Source organism: Podarcis bocagei (assembly GCF_964188305.1).
Source record: "Podarcis bocagei genome assembly, chromosome: 6".
Classification (NCBI taxonomy): Eukaryota; Metazoa; Chordata; class Lepidosauria; order Squamata; family Lacertidae; genus Podarcis; species Podarcis bocagei.
In genome coordinates, this window is record NC_138130.1 from 78,795,173 (window position 1) to 78,822,010 (window position 26,838).

The 26,838-nt window shown below is 44.0% G+C and overlaps 1 protein-coding gene across 3 annotated transcripts; it reads right to left on the bottom strand.

The window, feature by feature from the left end:
* Positions 1-12,593: 12,593 nt before the first annotated feature.
* SERTM1 (serine rich and transmembrane domain containing 1) lies at positions 12,594-26,154 on the bottom strand. 3 transcript variants are annotated; one of them, XM_081198064.1, is made up of 3 exons: positions 26,026-26,154; positions 14,704-14,835; positions 12,594-14,069 (listed from the first exon to the last, which is right to left on the bottom strand). In XM_081198064.1, exon 3 carries the CDS (start codon positions 13,916-13,918, stop codon positions 13,595-13,597), a length of 324 nt encoding a protein of 107 aa, XP_081054190.1. In that variant the 5' UTR covers positions 13,919-14,069; positions 14,704-14,835; positions 26,026-26,154; the 3' UTR covers positions 12,594-13,594. The 3 variants fall into 3 exon arrangements, with proteins under 3 accessions (XP_081054190.1, XP_081054189.1, XP_081054191.1); XM_081198063.1 differs by lacking the exon at positions 14,704-14,835 and having other exon boundaries at positions 26,026-26,148; XM_081198065.1 differs by lacking the exons at positions 14,704-14,835; positions 26,026-26,154 and adding an exon at positions 25,622-26,001.
* Positions 26,155-26,838: the final 684 nt, after the last annotated feature.

Genomic DNA, 26,838 nt, shown 5'->3' on the forward strand with positions numbered 1-26,838 from the left:
GGATTTTTATTTTCACCCAGTGATCATAATCTATCCTGGTTGTGCCATGTTTTATTCAGATCCGTATGGAAAACAACAATCAGAATAATTTTAGTATTTGAAAGACCTTCATGAATGTTAGTGACATCATGCTTGATCTTTCTAATGAAACCACCACTTAGCTGTCTCATGAAAGAATTTTATTCCAAACAAGAAACTGTTACTGCTGAAGGGAGGATTCTTCCAAACCAGAAACTAACAATAGAAGCCAGCAAGTGGTCCCAGATTGTGTCTTAGCTTTTGTGCCAGGTAATTAAAGCTCTTTAAGGAGTCTTTTCCAGCTGAGAACTGTAGAGAACTAGATATCCTTCTGATTCATTAAATTAAGAAAGGGCCTTCAAATAATGGCCTTTAAAATGTCAGAAGGCAACTTAGCATAACACTCGACTGGCACAACGTCTTGCACTGAAGTTTTTCTTTGAAGTAGTTTGATGGAATACATATTTCTTTTGTTCCCTGCAGTCACAACAACAGCACATTGTGTATCATGCAGTTACAATTCTTGGAAAAGAGAAATATGAGTGTGCCTAAATCACTCTGCCATTGTGCAGTGGTTGAATACCTGCTTTGCAAACAGAAATCCCAGGTTTATTAAGTGTTGAGCATCACCAATAATTAAAATATTGTGCAGCATGACTGGGAGAAACACATCCCTGAAACCCTACAAAGCTTCTTCCAAAAGCAGTAGGCCATTATGAGCTATGCAGACCTATGATCTAACTCAGTATAAGATCGCTTCACATGGCTTATCTTACAGCACTGTTGTAAGGATTTCTGCAATAAAGTATGCGAAGCATCTTGAGGATGTTATTATTACTTACAATTTCTATCCCAACAGACCTCAGGATAGCAAGCACACCATGAAGTTAAAACAAAATCATAGAATTGTAGAGTTGGAATGGGTCTACGAGGGTCATCTAGTCCAACCCCCTGCAATGCAGAAATCTTTTTGCCCAACATGGGGCTTGAATACCATGACCCTGAGTTTAAGAATCTCATGCTCATCCCACTGAGCTAAAAACATATTAAAAATATTTTTTAAAACCCCATCTAAAAGCGTTTCAAAATATTTAGAACATTTGAAAACTTTTAAAAGCAGCCACATAGCCTCACAGTTGGTAATTCCAATGTTGCCAGTTACCTTTCAGCCATCAAATACCTGAGTAAGCAGGAATGTTTTGAAATTTCTCCTGAAAGGCAATAATGAGAGAGACAAGACGCAAACTCCATGCCCATCATGGAGGGCATTCCACAGGTAGGGAGCTGCCACAGAGAGGACCCTGTCTCAATAATTAGAGGTAGTTTTATCAGATAGAATTGTAACATAATGTTCTGCCTCCACTGCTGGACACAGTTGGCATCTGAATCCCAGTTTCTGGCCACACTGCTGTTATGCTCAGGTTATGTTTACAGGCTTCCCATGGGCATCTGTTTGGCAGCTGTGAGGACAGGATGCTGGACCAGATGGGGCATTGGCCTGGTCCACTTGGTGGTTCTTCTTATGTTCTTAATATAGCAACTTCCTGCCCCCTCCAGTGTTTTCAGAAGCAGAGAGAGAGCCAGACACAGAAGGTGAAGAGCTTAGAAAGGAGTTACCCAGCTACGAGACAGTGACAAGGGAACCAGAAGGGAGAGGACAGCTAGGAGAGACGTCAATCGAGAGTGTGGGGGACCCCCTTCCTCACCATGGACTCAGAGGTCTGAACATATCAGAGAACAAAGGAGGCATAGGGAGGGAGGAACTTCCCATTGGCGCCCATCTTGCTGCAGAAGGAAGTCGGAAGGCGGGTTTAGAGTAGGCAACTGCCCTCCTTGCGGAGAGCTGTGTATTTGTGCTTGCAACATGAAGCTGTAATAAAAAGGACTGTAAATCTATCAACTGCTTGTTAATTCTTATCTGTGAAGTTACTGAAGTGAGGGGAGGACTCTCCGAGCTTGGCAGCAACTTGCATTGCACCAGTGGAATACCTTCAACGATTGTCGATCCTGATTGGCAGCAGTTCTGTAGCATCCCAGGCAGAAGTTCCTTCACATCACCAGTCACCTATTTCTCTTAACTCAGGGATGGGGAAGCTGTGGCCCTGCAGATGTTGAGAGTCCAACATCTGGAAAGCCGCAGGTTCTCTATCCCTGATTGAACTAGAGACCGAACTTGGGTCATACCACAAGGAAAGCGTAGGCTTTACCACTGAGCTGCTGTCAAAAAACAATCCTACCCTGCTCTTATAGTTCGAACTTTAAAAATATAAGCCTCCCAAGATCTAACACGAGCAGCTCAGTTTCCTTATATAGATGGGTCTGGTTTGGAAACTGCCCTTTAGAAACTTGAACTAATGATCAGCTGTGAACTTAGCAATGCCCCAATTGTTCCACCTCCCACATTTACAGATCAGCATTGCTAGAGAATTGGATGGCTCAGTCCCAACTAGGACACCTGCCCTTTAGAACATCATAAATTACACAATTAGATCAGGGTGGGGTGGGAGGGAAGCAGAGAGGAAGAAACTAATTGGTAGCGTTTGCGGGATTTGTTGTAGCACACATCAAAGATGTACAATTGTTAGTTAAAATTGCTTCCATCTGCTCATTCTGGCTCTAAATATAAATTTGGTATTTCAACAAAATAATGCGATAATATGCTTTTCTTTTCAGTGGTGGGGGAGAGTGGATGGAATAACTGCACGGAAGCAGATACTGTGATTCTTGCAGCCCTATCAGTACCTAAGCAAAAGCCCATTTGAATCAATGGAACTTTCCCCGTTTCAAGATCTATAGGTAGAAATGGGGGGGGGGGAGTGCTTAAGATAATAGGCTGTGTAGACATTGCTGCCTTAAAACACTGGTAGAATTTTCTCAATTTGGATCAAAGCTTGTTCGGGAGGAAACACATCAAAATGAGGTATTTCCAGAGGTGCAGCCGGGGCAGGGGTCGCTGCTGGGGTGATTGCCCCAGGCACATTTGAAGGGGTGTGTGTTCATGCTGCCCTCCCCGAACCAGCCCTGTGCTGCTTTGCAAGGCTGGGATCTGATCAGAAAAAGTTGCACAAATGGTGTTTTGTGATGCTAAGTTATTACAAGCAAGAAATCCTAAAACGCAGCTATCATGGAAGGGCGCTGCTCTTATGAATATTGCAGTGATTCCTGGTGTGTGGTGGTCGATTATAACCACTGATCATTTTTCCCTTTGGGGAACTTCCATGCTTTGAATATGTTCCTGCAGAGATTTTACATAATAGCCATGGCAAATTAAAGCCATCCACTTTCAAATTCAGCTCACTCACAGATCGTGGTCTCTCACACTTTCATGGGCAGGAAAATACATCTGAGCCAATGAAATACCCATCCCCAGAGGATTTCGTTTTTCCAGGACGCCATCTCTGAATAAAACACTTCATTAGCAAATGTGCTCTGTTCCACTGCCATCATCTGATCAGGGATTTTGAGCAAATGTCACAGATGAAAGCAGAATCAACTACTGATGAAGAGGTAGCAGATGGGCCCAAGGCCCATATTGGGTGGGAAGTAAACAAACAAACAAATAAATAAATATGTAGGCCCTGAGACTTATGCTGTTACTGAAAAATATAAGTGAATAAAATATACTTGTGTGTGTATGTGTAAGGTAAAGGGACCCCTGACAATTAGGTCCAGTTGTGGCCAACTCTGGGGTTGCGGCGCTCATCTCACTTTATTGGCCGAGGGAGCCGGCGTACAGCTTCTGGGTCATGTGGCCAGCATGACTAAGCCGCTTCTGGCAAACCAGAGCAGCGCACGGAAATGCCGTTTACCTTCCTGCCGGAGCGGTACCTATTTATCTACTTGCATTTTCGAACTGCTAGGTTGGCAGGAGCTGGGACCGAGCAACGGGAGCTCACCTCGTCGCGGGGATTCGAACCGATGACCTTCTGATCGGCAAGTCCTAGGCTCTGTGGTTTAACCCACAGCACCACCCGCATCTCTTGTTTGTGTGTGTAGGAATAAATAAATACTTTACATCTGCAAGGAGGAACATTTTCTCCTGGAAGAAGATCCCAGCACTAGTTCATGACAAGACTGTACCGTATTCTGAAATGAGCACATTGCTGAAATCAACTCATTGTGCAATTCATCAGCTAAACTCCACAAATTTCCACTTTTCTGCCACAAATGTTCATTTCCCACAGACACTTTTTTGGAACATGTCCAGCTGCCTTTAGAGTTAAAATATGAATTGTACCACATTTTTTAAAGGCAGGAGATCCCTCACCCCAGCCTCATTATCATATCAAAGGCCTCTGCAGAATATGGAACAGCAGAAGCCCTAATGGGAAGAAGACTAGAGGCTTCAGAGCATTTTCTTCTTCGTGAAGTAGGCCTTCTGAATGGGATACATGAAGTTCAGTATTATGGAGGGCGGCGGGCTGAAAAGCTTTATAGCTCCGCAGGCTCATCTGTTAAATTACGCAGCAGAAAACCCCGTCAGCTTTAAAGATGAAGGGGGATAGAGTGAAAGATATATGAATTGAATAAAAAGTTAAAATGTGTGTGTATTTGGAAAGGGTGAGGAAATACATGCAGTAAAATTTTCTATTTTTGAGATGCTGGTCAGCACATCCCAATAAAATAGCTTTAACAAGGACGCAAAGGCAGTCCCACTTCTGACTTTCAGGTGCCTCCCTCAAGTCACTGAGGAATGTTTATATTGCTTTTAATGATGGGCTTTTGCTTTGTGTTGTTGTTGTTGTACACCACCCACCTTGATATGGCGGTAAAGGAATACTTTAATAAACAGATACAACCAACTACAGCTTTTTATGGCTTTGCCATCCTCCTTCTGTGACACACCCAAGCCATACCATCTTAGAGATCGACCTTAAAGAGCCATCCGGCTGTGAACGTGGCCTCTGGCTTCTAGCAAATGCTGGCAGGCACCTACCTTGTCCTTTAGTAGGGCAGCCACTTAGAAAGAAGAAAGTCATCACTTAAAAAGAGGACAGAGATCTGCATAACACTTGCCATACAAATGCCATAAAATTTGCACATGCTGTTTTATATGCTATTTTATATGCAAATCTAGACATAATAATGGTAAACAGAACTATAATTCATCTCCCTGCAGTGGGGAACCTGTCTGCTGTCCAGGTGGGCCACTGTTAATGGCCAATTTAAAGACCACTGTTATGTTTCTCTATCTTTAAGCTGGACTTGGACCAGACAGCCCTTCGAATAGAGGACTGCCCTCCGACAATGCTCCAAATAGAGGATTGTCTGCTGTAAAGTAGGACACATGGCCACCTTGTCATTCAGGAATTGCTGGAGAGTACTCTTGTGCTGGAATCCTGCTTGCTGGTTTCCCACAGGTATCTGCTTGGGCATTGGGAGAACAAGTTCCTGGACTAGATGGGCCATTGGCATGATTCAGCAGACTCTTCTTAGAAATTGACTCCCCTGCCGGAGAAAGGATAGCTTGGAGCAGTTGAATAACAAACAACAACAACAACTATTACTACTACTACTTATTATTTATACCCCACCCATCTGGCCGGGCCTCGCCAGCCACTCTGGGTGGCTTCCAACAAAATATTAAAATACAGTAATGCATCAGATGTTAAAAGCTTCCCTAAACAGGGCTGCCTTCAGATGTCTTCTAAAAGTCTGGTAGTTGTTGTTCTCTTTGAAATCTGGTGGGAGGGTGTTCCACAGGGTGGGTGCCACTACCGAGAAGGCCCTCTGCCTGGTTCCCTGTAACTTGGCTTCTCGCACTGAGGGAACCGCCAGAAGGCCCTTGGCACTGGACCTCAGTGTCTGGGCAGAATGATGGGGGTGGAGACGCTCCTTCAGGTATACTGGACCAAGGCCGTTTAGGGCTTTAAAGGTCAGCACCAACACTTTGAATTGTGCTTGGAAACGTACTGGGAGCCAATGTAGGTCTTTCAAGACCAGTGTTATGTGGTCTCGGTGGCCGCTCCCAGTCACCAGTCTAGCTGCCACATTCTGGAGATTCTTGAAGTTACAGGACAATCTCCCCTGTCTGAGAGGTCATGGTTAGAGCTGTTGTAGGTGCAGATCTGGTGGTTGTCAGTCAGGTCATGTTGCGCCTTCACAGCTTCCCCTTCTCAAGCACTTTTCTGATCCCCAATTCCTCCTCTCACCACAGACAGACAGACAGACAGACGGCTGTGCTTTCTGAAGTCTGCTGTACAAATGCTGCTACACCATGGACCTGAGTGAGTCAGGGATGTGTGGCATTTTAAAAGCACTCATGCATACATCAGGACTGACTTACCACATTTCAGAGAAAGTGAAGTAATGCATATTGCATATTCCCTGAAAGACTATTCATTCCATAATCTAAACATTAGCTGATCACACTGCTAGAATAGGGCAAAGCCTAGATCTAAAAACAAATAATAAAACCTCAGTGCACTCATTGTGGTCCCTACGTCACTACTGGATAAAAACACAGGTTTAATAAAAGGAGCATATATGTCATTACTATATTTTTTATGCAAGATAATGCCACATCACCTCTAAGCATTCACTTAAACTACAAAGCTTATTCCAGATCACTTTGCAGTTGTTCACACCAAGATGACTTCATTCTAGGACAGGGAAATGACAATGCCAGGGGGGTAGGGCCCCCCACATCTTTATATTTATCCTTTTTTATATGCTCTCCATCGAAATTCATGGGCTTTAGCTTCAGCTAAGCAAAAATTGCATCTGAAGTGATTGCTTAGCAGTTCTTCTAGGAGTTTAGTCTCAAGATTGGAATTATGCAGATCTTTACCATCAGATTACAGAAGTAGATATTTTTACAGAAACCACTGACATGTTTTTTGTTAGCTCTGTTCTCAGCAGATGGCAGGGAAACTGGTGCAGCGTCTCATGGTTGTCGATTGCTTAAGTATTCATGTGCCAGATATTACCGTGGCCTGAATTTTATGAATGGGTTTGACTGTAGCACTCAGTCTCAGGGCCCCTCCTTGTTTTCCTTTCACAAACAGAGGTATGTTTGCATTTAGGTAACTTTAGACTCTGGATACCATTTTTTTTAAAAAAAATCAGATTGTGGATTATTTCAATTACTTCCCAAGGTGGTAAGCCAGACCTGCTGTGCTTATGCTTCGTCCTGTTCAAACTGCAGTTTACTTCCTGGCTCCCAAAATGAAAATATCACAGTTGCAGCCACACACACACACACACACACACACACACACACACACGGCTTTCATTTCCTTTGATGGTTGGAAATGGCAGCACAGTGGGTTGGGCCCTCTGATGCTTCCCCAAGGAAGCCACTTTCTGGAAGGCCAAGTCCCTGTCGGTCGGGTGTTGCAGCCAGTTCTGCAACCCCAACCTCCCAGCAGCTTTTCACAGCAGGGAGCACTGCCATATTTCAGTAACAGAGGTGTTTGGTTTCTTGACGCAGCCTCGTTTGGCTTTGTACAGCTGAGTGATATCTCAGTTCTGCTGAATATCAATGAAAAGCGATGCATGTGGGAAATCATGGTGTTTGTAACAGAAATGAAAATGTTCGCATTCTGTTTACCTTCTGCTCAAAGTCTGGAGGTCCTGGTAGAATATTCACCATGTGGCCTCCCCTGAATACATTTGCTTTGGGTGCTTTCATGCACAACCAGTCTTACGGGATTTTGAAACAAGCAAGAACGTAATTGTTAAACACAAGAACAGCACATGGGGAGCACGATGACAAAGCAGCAAGCAGCAGTGTGCAGTCAGAAGGTGACAGTCAGGCCACCGCAAACACCTGCCAGGAAGAGGGTCACCTTTGCCAAGTGTCCCAGAACCAACAGGAAGGGGCATGGATCTAGGGACCTAGTTATATAACCATCTGGTGCTTGAGTGAGAAGTGTTGAAAAGGTTGCAAGCAGTGAAATTCCAGTCTGTGTGAGATGTGCTCATGTCTATCTGCGGCTACGCTTAGGATTTTGCTTTCGTTGCATTGGAAAGTAAGCAGTGGCAGATGATCCACTGGGATGAATAGGGCCAGCCCCTCCCAGCCTGTGTTTTTACTTATGTACAAGAAGTCTGGGGTGTGTGGGTGGGGGTGGCACTGCCTGTTGGCTTCCTACTCTTTAGTCTCAGGGCTTATTCACACTTACCCTTGCTCTATGCTTTCCAGGCACAAGTCTGGACTTTCCAGGTCTGTGTCTGAGCAGGCTTATTTTTCCTGTCCCAGGCTTCCCACCCCCTTCCTGTCCTAGTACTTTCCCCAGGAAAATCTGCATTTTACCAGTGAATCAGAGCGAATGGCACTCTGCACAAAACCTGATTGCCATTTGCTCCAATTCAGCAGAAAACACCACTCAGTCACTGGCCTGGAAAGCCCTGACCTGTCCCTAGCAATGTGGAGCAGAGGTTAAGTGTGGATGAGCCCTCCGTGTTGTCCTTGTAGAACTCAATGGGAAGAAGAGGAGTTTGGATTTGATATTCTGCTTTATCTCCACTACCCGAAGGAGTCTCAAAGCGGCTAACATTTCCCTTCCTCCCCCACAACAAACACTCTGTGAGGTGAGTGAGAAGTGTGACTAGCCCAAGGTCACCCAGCAGCTGCGTGTGGAGGAGCGGAGTCGTGAACCCAGTTCACCAGATTACGAGACTACCGCTCTTAACCACTGCACCACGGTGGAGAATACACCACAGAGGAGAATGAGGGCATAGGTTGGCTCTTCCTGTCCCTGGCTCCATCTCCATCTGCTGTGGACTTTTCTGCTTTTCACCCTACTGGTTCCAAGGCCCTACAGTCACCATTGAAAATTAAGTGTTCTGTGAAAAGCAGTGTTTACTGACACATGGATATACACAGAAAGCCGAATCCTTGAACCCTCACTAAAGCTTACACATCATTGGTATCTCCCTTCTGTGAAGTTATCTTGGGTGGGTATCAGTCTCAGCCCACACAGCTGAAACGGTGGCAGGGAAACACGAATGTTTATTCATATGTAGTGGTCTTGTAAATTGTGCAAAGATTTTGGACTAGGGTGTACTTGTGAGCTGGCGCAAATTCTTAGGACACCGTGATGTTGCCATCAATGGCGCTTTTGAGAATATGTGCAATGGGAGGTATTCCTGGATGGCATGGATAAACTACAATCTCAATTTAGAATTCAGTTTTGGAATTGAATCAGCTTTGTTCACCCTGATGGGTGACCTTTATTGTGATAGACACAGGAGAAGTGTAACCTGCTACTTCTGCTTGATTGCTGTGGCTTTTGATACCATGGTATCATCCTAGACTGGCTCCATGGGACGAGTACTAGAGGCAATGTATTAGGCTGGTTCCATTCTTACCTGCAGGGCCATGTTCAGAGAGTAACACAAGATGAGTTCTCCTCAGCCCCTTGGCATTTGTGCTACAGGGTTCCACTGGATACTGCCCTCTCCCTAGTGCTATTTAACATGTATATGGAATGATGGTGTTTCCTGAAGCCACCATCGCACACAAAGATGATTGAAAAATATGAGGCAATGGGCAGAAAGCTACAATCTTTTAATTGCAGTAGCTACTCATGATTCTGTCTCACAGCAAGAAAGAGATAGTTTGATGGGTTTGATCCATATCTCCAGGCATTGCCCGTTGCCTTTTCTTGCATCTTATTTCTATCCAGCATCTTTTTTATCTGAAATAATCCTTAATCTTTTGTTGTTGTTGTTGTTGTTAGGAAAGTATTTTCAGTTCATAACAAGTAGCAAATTTCGTCAACATGTTGTTTACTTATTATTACAGGGTATAAGATATGAAAGAACGCAAAACCCAAATTTGGACTTTCCTACTGCTGGTGGGGCTGCTGAGGCTGTCAGAACAAGTTTCCCTTGTCTCTAACACCAGCCAATTCCACCATGATCTAGGGCAAGGTGAAGAACAGTTGCCACCCCCCTCACACATTTTTGCAGGACTACAATACCCGCCATTGTTGATCATTGGCCATGTTGGCTGGAGCTGATGGGAGTCAGATGGGTCACAAGTTCCCCACTCTGACTTTAGAGGACAAATAGCAGAGTGCTAATGGAGTAAGCCAATCTCATTTAAACAGTTCCACTTTTGGGCAACATAATATTCAGGATATCTTCAGCAACAGAAGAGAGACCTTGACCAACCTGGTATCTTAGTTCAAATGATTTTAGCAGCAGTGGGGTTTTGTGGGAAAGGGGAAGGCTGCTTGGAGGCAGTAGATAAGGAAATATCTAGCTATTTTAAATGAGTCCAAGTCTTCAGTATCAGATGAATTACATCTTAGGTTACTAGAATCCAGTGTCACACCATAGTGCTTTAAACAGTTGTGGCTTCGACTTCCGGGTTGGCGCCATCGCCGAATGGAGGACTCCCTCCGAGCTCCGGAGAGAGCCTGCTCAGCAGGGGTTGGGTCCTACCGCGCTGGCGACGCGGGGACCCTCAAAAACCACGGGCACGGAGCCCGTGGACATGGTTGACTCGGCGGGCACCGTTACCGCCCCCCGACCCGCGAAGGAGCCTTTTTAAAGGCTACGGAGCGGGTGATGGGGGTGGCGTGGTGCTATGAGTCCTCTGCTTTCCCTGCCGAGCGAAGCCGCATGCCATTCGACGGAGAGCGCTGACTTCTTCTATTGAAAATTTGGACTATAAACAACAACCCGTGAGTAATTTGGAAATCGGACTTAAAAGGAGAAAAAAAATTATTATTATTTTCGGATTCGGCACGAGCGGGGGAGATCCAAAAAGGAAGTCAGTCTCCCCCCTATTGTAGACATTTTAAAACAAGGATTTGGCAACTAAGGTCGAGAAAGGAGCTTGCTTCTGTTTATTGATAAAAATTATTAATTCCACGATGGGAAATTATAAGAACTGTGCTGGAGGAGAAGAGTGGATGGTGAGAGTGAAAGTGCAACCCCCCCGGGAACCGGGGCGATCCGCGAGAGAGCCTGGCGAAGAGAGACAGAGACTTTGACAGCTGTCAAAGTAGCTGTCAAAGTTGGAGTATATAAAGAGGACTTTGCTATGAGGACTTTGCTGGTTAGTTTTGTTACAATTTGGATATAAATTGTCAAAAATAAGGATTAACAATTTGACTTTTGGATTTGAGGAAACAAAGTTACTATAATCCCCCTAGAGGGGTTTTGGGACATTACAAGAACGGTCGTAAGTGGAAAAATACTCTTGGAATCGCACAGGACTTGTTATCTTCTGGGAAAGCTGCAAAAACGAAACAGTATTTTGTCTACAGAGGTGTTTATATTAAAGGAGACAATAGAATCATCTATTGAAGAATGGAAGGGACTGGACGCAAGTTTTTGTTCCTGAACTAACAACAACCCCTGTAGAGGTATCAAATTTTTGAATTAGAATGTTTTTGCAGCGGAACAGGAAAAGAAACTGAGAAAGTGAGAAAAAAGAACAAAGGACTGATGACGACTTGGAAAGAACAAGGGAGGAGCCATATCATTGTGAAAGACCAAGGAAAACTAAAGGCCTGTTAGGGGCCTCTTTAAGACTGGGCGTCTGAAGTTAAACATTATTTTAAAAAAAACAACCGGCAAGGTGGAACTGGGGAAAAAAAACCCCCGGCTATGGACGTGAGATCTCCAGGCTGACAGTAGATAGACTGATGGACATGGGGAATCGAAACCGGGGAAGGGTGGGGGGAGATCTGGAATCCAAAGGGTGTACAACTATTTTTTGAATCTTTTTATATTTTTTACCTTGTTTGGACGTGTTTATCAAAAAAGGGAATTCGTGGAAGGAAATTGGGGTGGACCTTGGGGGAAAAACTTTCTTTTAATGATGAGGGATGGTGGAATGTAAAGGGAAAGTGGTTATATAACTAAATTGAATAGTGGGTTAAACAAAATAAGTTTTAAATTGGGAGTAAGAACTTGTGGAATCAAATTAATGAAAGGGGAATACAATAGGGAGGGGGATGGGGGAGTCCTGGAAAGATGTTAATGAAAGTAAGGCTTTAATTGTAAAGGTTTATTTTTTTTTCTTTTGTTTTTTTTCTTTTTTGAGTTTTGGAAACTTCAATAAATATGATTAAATAAAAAAAATAAACAGTTGTGGCTTCCCCCAAAGGATTCTGAAAGCTGTAGTTTGTTAAGGGTTCTGAGAATTGTTAGGCGACCCCTGTTCTTCTCACAGTTTTCAAAGTGCCTTAAGAATCAACTCCTCTCCCCAGGGAACTCTTAGAATAGTTTGTCACAGTAAGTAATATTTCCACTTTATTCTGTGCTAGGCCATCTTCAACTGGAACACTGTGTTCACTTTTGGGCACCACACTTTGAGAAGCACACAGACAAACTGGAAAGAAGTTCAGAGAAAGGTAATGAAGATGATCAGAGATATGGAAAACAAGTCCAATGAGGAACATTTAAAGGAACGGAGACATGATAACACTTTTTATTTCTCTGAAGGGCTGCCACATAGCAAGGTTAGAGCTAACAGGCTTAATTTAAAAGAGGGTAGATTTGGACTGGGCATTTGAAAACACTTTTTAATGATAACAGCAGTTGAACAATGGAACCAATGACCTCAAAGGTGTTGAGCTCACCGAGGCCTTCAAAGCACAGGTTGGTACCCAAATCCGCGCTGGAGGCTTGGGAGATCCCCCAGAACAGATTTAGGGGGTGCTTGGGTGAGGTGAAGTAGGCGAAATCCTTGTACTGATAAAGCCATTTCCCTTCGCCAGGGAAATGGAGTTGCGAGCGGGACGCAAACCCGCCCCTTTTGCGGGGATATGGCTAGCCCCCGCATCATAGGGAGTCCCTGGCACGTCACACCCTAGGCTGACCAATCTGGTCGGCCGGGGGCATGGTGTACTCCATTTAAGCAACCTGAGAGCGGGAAATCGCCACTGTCTGGTTCCCGCTCGCACAGTTCTTTCTTAGATCTACTTTGGACACAGCCCAATTCTTCCAATTCAAAGTCCTCATGAAAATCTGCAAGTCTACCAAATGCGGTTTTAGTGTGAAATGGAATGAGCCCACATATTTATTATAATCATTTGGCTAAAATAAAACAAGCACACCAGACAACACGGCGACTGTATACAGGAAAACATACAAGAGACCTCAGCGACAAATTTTTGAATTAAATTGTTAAATTAAATTAAGCTTTGTTGTCTTAAAGTTGCTCTAAGTTCTAGAACTACGGCACAACAGATTCTTTCAGTGGTGAGATAAATAACTTTCAGAGATCTAGTAATATCCTGTATGATATCATGGTGTTTCTGAGGAAGTTAAAGTCCTGAAGCTTTGAGTCGATAAAACCATAGGTGACAAAGCCCGGGAAGCAGAATCTTCCCATTGTTAAGTTTGAAGACCCAGTTTAAATGGGTTGGGGAAATGCTACAACACTATTACAGGCAGGAGACCTTCATCAATTTCACTGCTCAGAGATGAAAAATGTCATTAATAAAGAGGGGAAATGCAGACTAAAAAGGGAAAGAAAAACCAAAGTGAAAATTAAAAGTCACCTCTTTTATGACTACTAGTCCTCCAAAGAAAATACTGCATGCACAACTTCCTCCCAAGAGTTAGACAAAGTTGTTCCATCCCCCAATGTATTCTCTTTCATTCCTTCTCAGGAGGAAAGATTTGAAAAAGCAGACCGCTGGGAAGAAATACTACAGACTTCTAGGTTAGTGAAGGAACTCCCAGCATCGCTGGTGTATTCTGGGTAGGAAGAACTGGAAGAGATTATGTTCTTCAGCCTCTGAAGTGCAATGATTAATAGCAAAAGAAGAAATGCCAAGAGGCTGAGGAATATTGAGACATAGACATAGACGTTAGACATGTGTCCAGAAGATGAATCCATGGATGTCGAGAGAGAGGTGGGATACAGCTCCAGAAAAGTCCCATTTTCCATATTTGATATTAATCCAGAGGTAGGGTGGAGTTCCGACATTTTATTTGTGTGTGTTGTAAAATAAATGGAGGAGACCTAACATTCAAAGGCAACCTTCCAGAAGAAAGCTGGCATATTGAGCTACCCAGTGATGGCTGTTATCCTTCACTTCTTAGGTCAGAATAAATCTGGATGGTGTTATCCTTTGTTGCTGTAAGAAAGAAAAGGGGGAGAGGAAAAATTAGACTATAGTACTTAAAAGTTCATTTCTTATTTGATGCAATGCTAGAATGTTGAGCAAGCGAATAACTTCAACTTCATGTTTTGGTTCTTCTTAGAGGCAAGTGGTAACAGAAAGCTTGGCATGTAAGATTTTAAATGTACAGTGGTGCCTCGCAAGACGAAATTAATTCGTTCCGCGAGTTTTGCCGTCTAGCGAATTTTTCGTCTTGCGAAGCACGGTTTAAACGGCTTAACAAAGTCGCAAGACGTTTTCGTCTTGCGAAGCAAGCCCATAGGGAAATTCGTCTTGCGAGGCAAATCGCGGAGGAAAAAACCTTTCGTCTAGCGAGTTTTTTGTCTTGCGAGGCATTCGTCTTGCGAGGTACCACTGTATACTTTCTACTTAAGTGCTGCTAGTAATCTCCTAAGTACAGAAATCTGGGCATTGCAGACTTTGGTATCTCTTGAAACCAACCCATCAACTAGTCTTTTGCTGAACTCAGAACTGTTTTGTACCAGTTTAGGTTTTTTGTGTGGTTAGGTCTTCCATAACTATATCATTGTATCCAACACTGTCCATGTGTGAGTGGAAAGGACTTCTGATTGCACAGTGGGATTTTTACCGGGGTCTTTCTGAAGCATATTTTGGGGGCATATGGGGAACTGCAAGGGGGTGGAGGAGGAGATGAAGCCCCATTGCGCTAGCAGAAGTCTGTTTGGAATCCACTCCAATTCTGGAGCCTCAGAAACTGACCCTGAAAAACATGGAGGGTGGGATAAAATGAAACGAGGTTAAAAGAATCTGGTGATTCCATAAATATGTGCCAACATTGCTACCGATAATACTCTACTTTGATATTTTCATTTATCACTCTTTATTTCTTGTTGGTTCCTCTAACACTGGGGTGGCTAACCTTTGGCCCTCCAGCAGTTCTTGGACTAGAACTCCTGCCATTCCAGACTATGGGTCATTCTGGCTGTGACTCATGGGAGCTGGAGCTCAGAAGGAGCCAGAGGGCCACAGGTTAGCTGCCACTGCTCTGACCTAATTAAGAAGCTTCTTCCTCAAGATGCCAGCAGCTCTTCTGTCTGTGAGAAAACCCAGAAGAGATGAATGATCTTCAAGACATGCAAACAAGTCTCTCCAAGCACCATTTCTCTTCTGACGGATTAAAAGATGCCTCAGCACACAATTTCTAAGAGAGCGAAATAATTTGCCACTAGATCTCTGCAAAAGCGTGCATAAAATAACCGCTATATTGCAATAGTAATCTAAAGGTAAGGGTCTTGACAATACTATAAATAGCTTCAGATATCTTTAAAACTTCAGCTACGGTAAATAATTTATACCCAATTTGATTTCATTTCTCTGTCGCCTTGTCTATGCGCCTTATAAATGCCTAGTTTAGCAGAAAAGGAAGCAATGGCATCAAATTTCTCATTTGTATGGTAGACATATTATCCTAAGCTTAATAGTATGGTTTTAATGAATGTAAATGCCCAAATCCAGGTCTAGCTGCACATTGCACAATATGAATTGCCTTAGACTGTGTGTCGGACTATATATTTGAATGTGCATCTCATTAAAGCAAGGGAGTGTGAGTTGGTTTGGATGTGAAAGCCAGCTTATGTGCTGTCAGAAACTGCTGACCATTGCCCCATGTGACGAGCCGTAACTCTAGAAGTCATTGACCTCCAATAAACCTGTATGTGAAAAGATTCAGGACGGATAAAAGAAAGTCATTTTTCCCACACAGAGCATAGTTAAACTATGGAACTTGCTCCCACAAGAAGCAGTGGTGGCCACCAACTTGGATGGCTTTAAAATAGAATTGGACAAATTCATGGAGAAGTCTACTAAAAGCTACTAGCTATGATGGTTATAGGGATGCGGGTGGCGCTGTGGTCTAAACCACAGAGCCTAGGGCTTGCCAATCGGAAGGTCGGCAGTTCGAATCTCCGCGACGGGGTGAGCTCCCGTTGTTCGGTCCCTTCTCCTGCAGAATCTAGCAGTTCGAAAGCACGTCAAGTGCAAGTAGATAAATAGGTACCACTCCAGCGGGAAGGCAAACGACATTTCCATCCACTGCTCTGGTTCGCCAGAAGTGGCTTAGTCATGCTGGCCACATGACCCAGAAGCTGTCTGTGGACTAACGCCAGCTCCCTCGGCCTATAGCGCAATCCCAGAGTCGTCTGCGACTGGACCTAACGGTCAGGGGTACCTTTACCTTTATGATGGCTATGTTCTGTCTCCATAACCAGAGACAATAATGTTTTTGAATACCAGTTGGTGAAAACCACAAGGCAGAGGAGTTCTCTTTGCTTGGGGCCCGCTTGCTGGTTTCCCACAGGCCTCTGGTTGGCGCTGTTGACTCCAGCCAGGTCATTAGAGTGCCTCCTACCTTTGGCTCATGTGATTGTTATCTTGCCTCCAAGCAAGCTAGACCTCAGGCCTGTTACTGGCTTTGTAATTATCCACTCAACTGCTGAAACAAATAGTATAAATAGTCATACAATTGGTACAATGATCTGTGCGGCTTGCATTGATTAAAAAAAAATATGTACAACACCAGTGTCCAATCAACAAATGGCAAGATGACTGTGATCAGATCCTGGGAAGCAAATTAATTGTGTACTGTATTAACGGGATAAATCATGCATGGCGATATAACAAAAACAAGGGATCTGAGAGTTGAACAGATGGAAGATGTGTGTGCATGCATGTTCACCAAAGATGCTCCTCACTTGGGGAGCCATTTGGCATGGGAATGACCCTGCTACGGTATACAATTCCTACTTTCCTTCTCTTTTTAAAATTTGTCTCCTCTTTTGTCTTTTGAGTAAAACTCTTCACAGCTCATTATATATCCACTTTATAGTAAATCATTAAAATCATTCCCTGAACACCTGTCTATTTATTTAAAAAGAGTGGAGCAAATGGCTTCAAAACAATGCAGATAAGTCCATTCTTAGCAGAACTGGAGAGGGCGAACGGCATTTAAGAGTCAGTCTCAGAAGAGTTCAGATGTAAGCTACTGATAGGATCACATCAATTTCAGCTCTACATACTGCAGTAAATTGAGTGTTCTTTCAGATAACCTTGATTGCATAGTGTTATAAATTCCCTTACATTTTTATTGCCTGTGGTTCTTCTCTGTGTAAATCTTGATTCTATTACTCTATTTTATCTGCCAACCTCTATGAAAATGCAGCTGCAGAGGCTTCATTTGCAGTTCTTGGGCTTGACAGATTAGACCAAAGGCAGAACTTGGGACCCACAGACTTGAAGGAGCGCCATCCTGACATCAACTTGTTGGGTATTAAGATCTTCAGAAGGGGTTCTTCTAAATGTTCTGCTACCAGAACAGGCTCATCTCAGCTATCTGCCAATCTCCCATTCCCACCACCCTTCTGAGTAATACCCCTCCCCACCTTCTCACTATATAGAAGGATCTGGCAACTTCTGTTTCAGTGTATCTGAAGAAGTGTGCATGCACACGAAAGCTCATACCAAGAACTAACTTAGTTGGTCTTTAAGGTGCTACTGGAAGGAATTTTTTATTCAGAAATGGTATGGTTAGCAGGAATGCACATACGGGACTACTTAGTGGGGTCCCTCCATTTGTGGAATACCTTCTCTTTGGAGATAAAAGTCAGCACCAACAGTTTATTCACTGTGGTGCCAACTTAAAATGTATATGTTCCTCCAGGCTTTTATGTGAGACAAGTCTACACAATCTTTACCCTTTGAATTTTTAATTACTTTTAATTGCTCTAGTCTTTCTTTATGATGTAAACAGTCCTAAGATCAGCAATGATAAATGATGGGACAGATATTTTTAAAACAAAATCTTTTAGTGGAAGGGCTGTAGCTCAGTGATGGGAGCATGAGCTTTCTGTGAAGAATGCCCTAGGTTCAATACCCAGTATATGGTATTCTATTCTGAGCAAAACTTAGTTGACCTATGGAAATTACTGGACCTAAGTTATGTTTCATTAATTTCAGTGCGTCTAGTCTGAGTAAACCTTAGCTCAATATCACCCAGGTAGGGTAGACAGCACAGAGCTGAATGGACCAATGTTCCAACTCAGATAAAGGCATAATTCTTGTTGCTGACAAAACAACAACAATTTGGGACCGTTCCAGACAAGTTTTTCATGCAACGGATGTGCTACAGTGCACCAGAATTGAGACCTCAGATGAGGAGAACCCAATTATCACCCCTACAGATTTGGGGACCCCAGTTCATCCCAAGTGGCCCCATCAATCAGCTTTAAAGGCTTCCCACATCATCCTCAGTAACAGAGGTGGCATTGGTTTCAGGTCAAGGCCCAGACCAGAAGGGTCAGTGGACATCTGGCAGCTCAAAGTTTCTCTCCCTTGAGGAAGGACTAGGGCAATAAGGATGGTTAGAAAGCTGCTCAGTTGGTGCTTGCTAGCTGCTAATACAACAACTCAGATGGCTTAGTTCCAAGAACCAAATCCAATGTGAGTTTTTAGCAGGACAACTCTTTAGCTGTTTTTTGAAACCGTGCTCACTAACCTGCCAGACTTGGTTTAAGTTGAGAATCTGAGGCAAAATAAGGCAAGACCATTGCAATTAGTAATTGTGCTAATGGCTTAAAAAAAATTAAGAGCAGGCATGGGGAGTCTAGTATGCATCAGGACACTGGTGGTGTGCACTTTTAACTCTTTTGCTCTGCTCTGATCCAGACCACTCCCCACACCTGCTACAGTTGTACCTTGGATCATGAATGCCTTGTGAGTCGAAACATTTTAGCTCCCGAACGCTGCAAACCTGGAAATGAGTGTTCTGGTTTGCGAACGTTCTTTGGAACCCGAACGTCTGACCAGACTTCCATGGCTCCTGCAGCCAGTTGGAAGCCGCACCTTGGTTTCCGAACATTTTGGAAGTCGAACGGACTTCCGGAACGGATTTCATTCGACTTCCGAAGTACGACTGTATTTGCATTGGGAGAAAGTATCCTATTTATGCTAGTGGAACTTGTCTTCCAGTGCAAAGAGGCATAGGGGGCAGAGAGAGATTAGGACCCCTACGGAAGGCAAAAGATTTAAGACTACTGCTCCCTCCCGTTTCTGATCTAGACTTTGATGTTTTTTTAACAGCCAGCCACACAATACAATCATTCATGCTAATTGCTCGAATGGTGTCTTATCTTGTTTGGCCCTCAGCCACACAGTGGTGGCGGAAGGCAATTAATTATATTAATTCCATTTATTAGGCACTCGCTGCCTAAGTATTCTCCGATAAACTTACAAAGTTTGAAGAGCAGAACATAAAATCAGAAGAATGCTTTGCAGAAAAAGCCATACAATAGCCACAGAACAGACCCAATAAAAGAGCAGCAAACTGGAGCAACAAAAAAACCTATCAATAGACAGCAAAATCACAATTCATGGATGCAAGGCTGTTTGGCTTGGTGGCTCACAATCTGGGTATGCCAGCTTTACACACTAGCTTATAGTTTCTTTCTTAAATTGCTGGGGTACTATAACCGAGAGCAGGCAGTCTAATGTTGCTGGAAATCTGTGCACTCTCTATGTGCACAAATAGTGCCAGATGGCCCTGGCTGAACAGGAAGGTGTCTGAACTACAGCCACAGCAGCCATACTCTTGCCAAACAATTCACTTTTGAGGTTTGGTGCAACTAATGGCGCAAATCTAACCACAACGTCGGAACAACTTTCTCAGGCATGAATAAAATGTTTACATCAAGTGCCAGCTAATTAAAACTAGACATGATATCTTCAGTGACTGAGTTTGGGAATTTGGAAGAGACCCTGGAGTGAAAATCAAGAGATTCAGTAGACATCTGACAAATTAACCAGTTGTGCTAGACTTATTATAGAGCGGAAGTGGAAGGTTCTGCTTGTCCCTTGGCTAATTGCAGCAAAAGTGCAAGCTCCTTGGGGGCCCAACTTTGGGTCTCTCCCTGTTTTGGTGATATGATTGGCAGATGACCAAACCGTTTTATTTTGCCATGATATTATATGGAATGACCTGCAGAGCAAGGCAGACCTTTGACTCATAGCACTTTCCTCTATCATTGGTGGAACAGGTGTCCTCAAAGGCACTCCTGGCCTTTCGCCAGGTATGTCACCTACAGCCATTCTTGGATTGGGACAGCTAGACCACAGTTGTTCACGTAACGGTAACCTCACAGCTGTGTCACTGCTGCAATGCGCTATCTGTGGGGCTACTCTCAGAATTGATCTGGAGGCTGTGGCCTGTACCGAACAAGGCAGATTGGTTGCTTGTGGGGAAAACTATTGCCAGCACATAACACTTTGCTTGCATGATTTGAACCGGCATCCAATTTGCTACTGGATGAAGTTCAAGGTGTTGCTACTAACATTTAAGTCCTGTACAGCTTGGGACCAGGTTACTTTAGAGGTCACCTTATCCCAAATATGCCCAGTAGATGCCTGAGCTCTGTGGGAGAGCTACTCTTGCAAGTTCCAAAGATCTCAGAAGCCTGCAGCAACTCAGAGCAGGGCTTTTAGTATTTCTGCCCTTGTTCTGTGGAATAACATTCCTGTCAAGATACATACAGCAGGCACTCACTATCTGCATTTTTCAGAAACAGTTGAAGATGATTTTGTTTTGAACAAAAGTAACCCACAAGTATCCACTTCAAATCTTGCTTTAAATGTATTTGTGTCTAAACATTGGTTTAGAATGTGATTAATAACATTAACTGTAATGGTAATATGGTCTTCTAGACACACACATACAAAACAATTTATTTGTTGATTTATTTGTTATTATTTATTAAATATGTATACTGCCCTTCATCCGCAGATCCAGTGGCGGTTCACAACATAAAAATACAACATAAAAACCACAAGGTACATAATAAAAAATAAGAACAAACCAGCAATCCCCTGCTCTCACAAATACATTTAAAAGGGTTTTGAATGTTAATCAGCCAAAGGCCTGGTTGAAGAGGAACGTTTTCACTGGGCACACCTCCTTGGGGAGAGCATTCCACAAATCGGGAGCCACCACAGACAAGGCCCATTCTGGATACATAAAGCAAGAAGTAGATCTGCTTTCAGAAAGATTCTTTCCGTGAGAAAGACAAGAATCTGGCAGAATCTCTGGATGTTTCTATTTCCCATTCTTTAAGCATACTTTGATTGAGTAGATAAACAATTCTCCAGGGCTGCATTTGAATCTCTTATTATGTTGCTTTTTTCTTATTCTAACTCTGAACCACTCAACCTTGAAATCAGCCAGAATGTAATAAAGGAAGCTATCGAATGCAACAAAACTACTGCAGAATATAGTACACCATTAATACCAAAACGTATTGATAATTATATTTATCACACTGGTATTCGGTGCCAAAAGAAGATAACGGAAGCCAGCCACACCCTGTCTTTTATCATTCCAAGTTGATGACACATTAAAATTTAATCACGGAAACAAGATGTCATACAATGGAAAGTTGTACACATGCATGTGAGGTTTGAAGCTCACACACAATCTTCGTCCCTGATGCCAGAGAACAACCATCCGCTCCTCTCCATCGATCCTACTTCTGTCTGTGAAAACAAAATCTCTGGAGAGGCTGAATGTGTGGCATTGTCTTCAAATGAGACAAATATAAATGATTCCACTTCTGTTCCAATCCTCTCCCATTGCCCTAGGAGCTCCTTTAACAGGCACTTCTCACACGCTGCACAGCATTTGATTATTCCTTCCCAAAATTGCATGCAGTGCAGCGGTCCTCAATCACAGCTGAGACAACAATGCCTACAGAATCCTCCAGCGAAAAAAGCACACTGGCCCTGGAATGCAAATAAAAGTCGGGGAGGAAGTGAGGGAGCAAAAGGAAAAAGTAACAGCATCACTCGGCATAAAACTGTTAATATATTCCAGTTGAAGAGCGTTGGATATAGCATGCTTTCAGAATTTCACTACGAGCAGCTACTAGATCAGGGCATTATAGAGAGGCAGCCCATGTTTCTCTCCTTATACCCTCAGCAGAGAACTGCAGCTAATCACAGCCCGCCCCCCGCCCTAATAGCCTAAATTGTTTGAAGATGTGCTGTATGCTGAATACAACCCATTCAGTGCAAATGTGACAAGGCTGTCCCATTAGCACAAAGAATTTCACCTGTACAATGGGACTTCCTCTTATTTTCTCTACACATTCCTGCACCGCCTGAAATCTGCTCCAAGGGGTAAGGGGAACTATAGGAACAGCTTCAAGAAAGGAAGTCCCATTGGACAAGCAGAAGTCCCTGAGTGAACAGAATGGGCTTCACTGGATGCAACCCTACTTTTTTTTTAGGTGTATACAAAAACTGTATTTGGCATATGGTACAACAGAAATGGGGATCCTGTGGTCCTCCAGATGTTGTTGGTCTGCCGCTCCCATCATCTGTGACATGCAACAACCACATTCCAGCAAGAGCTTGCAGAAGTGGAAACGTAACCAATCGAGCCTTTAGTACAAGCTGAAGGACGAGAGCATAATGGCCGAGAGTGAGCAGCTGGAGCATGAGGTGCTGATAGAGCATGAGATGGAGAGGATGTTGACTGATGGTCAAACCAGGCACTATGAGAACAAAGAAAGGGCAGAGGCCACAGATTCCATCTCTCTCCCCAGTTCTCTGGCAGGTCTACTAGGCTGGCTATTGCTGAGTTGTAGCAGAACTGCTGGGTTCCGCTACAACTCAGAAGAGTGATGGGGTGTGTCTTGCTGCAAATTTGCTAGGCACCTGCCCACAGATCTATTCAAGGATACCATCACCTTTGTTGTTTTACATTGCTACTGTTTGTGGGGACCAGTGGTGGTACTTCTCACTGAGAATGTGGAGCCCCCAGGGCGACGGTGTACAGTTTATCCAAATCTCTTGGGTAGGGGGGTCTGCAGCTCTAATGGGAGAAGGGCTATTGCCCATGGACACACATCTATGTGACAGAGTGTGGGACACCTGGTGCTTCTTTTAATTATTTTTTTTGCAGGCATTTCTATTGGATCAAGGTCCAACCCCCTGCAATGCTGGAATCTCAACATGCGGTCCCCCATCCAAATTTGAAACCATACTGGGGCCTGCTTAGCTTTGCAAATGTGCTGGCAGTTTTATTGCTTTATCACTAGGACACAATCCTTATGATCACAAATGCAAATAGCACTGTGACATCTGCTTCACAAATTCTCTTCTCTTTGTTCTTGGGATTAGCTAAAAACTGAACATCAGAAAATTAAATCAGTGCTCTCTGCATACTGCTGTCTAAAACATGGCCTCTGGGTGGAATTCCATTCAAACATGCTAGACTTTTAAAAAATACCTGCAGATCTCTCTTTCTTTCTTTCAGGGGAAGTTGCAATTTCCAGTGCTCAGTGGTCAAGAAGACCAAAGGCTGTTTTGAAATTGCAGCAGGACAATATTTTTTTAAATAGTGAAAACAATTTTGCAACTTCAGTAGTGGACTGGCTTTATTTCTGAAATGGAAGGAGTATTTTGATCAACTTTTAAAAGTTTGCTTTTGTCAGTTCCAGCTCTTTCTCAAGCCTACATTTTGAGGCTGGAAAGAAGAATAACTTGTTTCAGATGTAAAATCCAGAGGCTGCGCATTAATTATTGGCTTAGGTTTGCCAGAATGGAGGATTTTAACTGAGCAGGTTTTAAGGAAATGGCCAATTTGGACCCAAAATATAAGCCCAGTAAATCTACACTGGAGAAGCAGAGTTATTTTTACTACAACAGAAAAAATAGGTTTTTTTCAGTGCAGTGCGAACAGCAGAGACAATTTCATTCTCTAGGGCTGAAGTCAAACTTTCTCAAAGTTCATTACAACTTGCAGAATTTAATTAGTGCCCCCCACTCACCATGGCCCTATGTACACACTAATATATCTCAATAGCAATTTGAGCATAAATGAGAAATATTTTTAATGGCAGAGTGTGGAAAACCTAATAAATAATTTTGAGTAAACTGTATTTAGTTGTAAATATTGCTTGACAATGTTATTTAAACAAGGGATAGGTGCCGATCTGTAAATTGACTTTTTAAAAATTATTCAGAAAAAGCAAAACTGAGTGTAATGGCCAGTAGAACACAAAAAACTTTTCATATTAAGCAAAGCATGACATTGGCTTTCAAAAGAGCAATTGGGAAAATTTAAATAAAACAAAAACAACCACTTCAGGTAGCCAAAGATGTTTTCACATCTCACTTTCCTTAGTTACACATATGCTGACCAGAAATATTTATTTAGGATGACCAAGTGAGAAGCGAAACAAACAACTTTAAAAAACCCCTTATTTTAAGGTCTGTCAAATATTCTGCTTCAGAAGTCTTATCCAGCCATTTATTGTGATTAGAGGACAACTGCAAATAAAAGCCAATGGTTATTATCTCCCCCAACCCCATATTCTATTCTGCTTCCATCCATATGAAACCTTCTCTGTCACCTCATAAAATATTAGCAATGAAGCCAGCCTGAGAAGTTCACACATCCATGTCCAAGACTTGATGACTGCAGTGTCAAGTTGTAGCGCATGTGACATGCATGTGAGCGTGACAACCTTCACAGGTCACACTTCTTCAAATATGGAGGCAATTCGCACATCTGGCTGCAAGTCACTAGATTATGCACATCCATCTGTTCTGCAGCCCTTAAGGGTCCATAATTCTAGAAACATTTACTGGAGAATAAGGTCACACAGATCACAGTGGGCCTTACTTCCAAAGAAACATCTGTAAAATTCTGCTGTAAATTGATCAGCAACAGATCCCTTTACTATTTAAAGACAGCATTGCTTCTTCTCCCACTCCCTCAATGGAAATACCTTTGGAAAACCATCCCTGGGTTAATCTGAATGGATGAGAACCTCCTATAAATCTCCAGATTGCATTTTGAAATAGATATATTTAGATGCACTGCCCAATCTTTTTCTCCAGTGTGGTAGATAATTCATTTTGCAGGAGGCTATTCATGCTGTGCAAATCAGATATTTCCCTCTTCCTATCACCCGCTTTGTGTGTGTCTGCAACAGTGTGCAGGTGTGAGGGGGAGAGAAGAGCATTTTTGCAAAACTCTCTAATCTGGAGATGATGCAGAATGGGCACAAAAATACCTGCCGGAAACTCTTTGCCCTCTAAACACCAGCCAGAGGGCAAATTGTATGTAACACTGAAGAGCTTTGCTCCTCTGTAGCACAGGTTGGTTTTCCACCGACAGGTGATGTTCCTGCAACCTGGGTTAATAAATGAATGGGGATGGCGGGTGTTTTGGGGGGGCAGGCAGTTAAGGGAGTCACAGAGGCTGCAATCCTAGACACGCTTTCTTGAGAGCAAGTCTTGCCGAAGCCAGTGGCACTTACTTCTGAGTAGGCATGCCTAGGGTTGCCCTGCAAAACTTAAAGAGATCCAAACCGTTCCACCAGGCAAGAAAACCGTCCCCTAAAAAAAAAAGCGAGAAAGAAACTAATCTAATTCCTTCGCTCCCCCTCCCACAGGTCCCCTTTTTTGAAAGCAAACTAAAAGGCCGGTTTCTGCACCTAAAGGCTGCGTTCTTTTGTATGTTTACTCGGGAGTAAGCCACGTGGAAGGCTTTCCTAGCAAACCGACCCAGAACCGGGTTGCTCGGCTGCAATCCTGGACTACTACTTCCTTGGAAACAGGCAAGTTCTAGCGAGGCTTCTTTCCGAGGCAAATTGCTTCGGATCCGGGGGGGATCGCCTCGTCCTTTTGCGTTCGGCGGAGGGACGCTGCGGAAATGCCAGGCTGTCCCGGGAGATCTCCGGGGCGGGAAGGCTGCTCCGATGGCAGGACTTTAAACGACACCATTCAAAAGCCTCTCTGAGCAGAACAAGGTGAGGAAAATCTGGAGCCGAGGAGGGTTAGGGAAGGCGCGCGTGCAATCCAGAAAGGGAGACCGCGGAGGGGACGCCGGTTCACTGACCTGCGCGGGCGGGATCCCGTCTGGCTTTCTCCGGAGGAACGAGGCTGCGAAGCGCTGGGCAGCCGGAGCGACACCGAATTACCGCCCGCCTCGCTCTACAAGCCACCCGGCCAGCACTGCGCTCCGCCGAAGAAGCGGCTGGCAAGAGCCCGAGGGGCGTGGCTGCCGCTGGCCCGCCCCTGGGAGGGCAGAGGCCCCCGCCGCCCAATCAGCAGCCGGCTCTCGCCCTATTTAGAATAAAGACTCCCCATCGAATTCCTTCACCTTTGGCCGCAGTCGCTTCCCTTCGCATATTCTAGAGCGGGTGGGGTGGAGGCTACCTGCGCATAGATATGTGAGATGCGAAGGCTCTGCTTTCCATTTCCTTCCAGACACGTGTTTGTTTTTTTAAAGACCCCTCCCCACTTTCTCGTTTAGCAGATACATAATTCACCTGGCCTGCTGAGAACAGGCAGGACCGTCCCGGCCATGAGGCAGACAAGAGCAGCCGCCTCAGGCAGCCAGAATCCAAGGGCAGCTGCTATGGGTGCCCCTACTGAAGGGAGAAGCTGTGGCAGCAACGCAGGATTTAGGGCAGTGCTAGGGGTTCCCGGGTGGTGCTGTGGGTTAAACCACAGAGCCTAGGACTTGCCGATCAGAAAGTCGGGGGTTCGATTCCCCGCGATGGGGTGAGCTCCCGTTGCTCGTTCCCTGCTCCTGCCAACCTAGCAGTTCAAAAGCACGTCAAAGTGCAAGTAGATAAATAGGTACCGCTCCGGCGGGAAGGTAAATGGCGTTTCCGTGTGCTGCTCTGGTTTGCTAGAAGTGGCTTAG

Excerpts from the sequence above, each read along its gene's own strand:
- SERTM1 (XM_081198064.1), bottom strand. The coding sequence starts at position 13,918 with ATGTCGGAACTCCACCCTACCTCTGGATTAATATCAAATATGGAAAAT.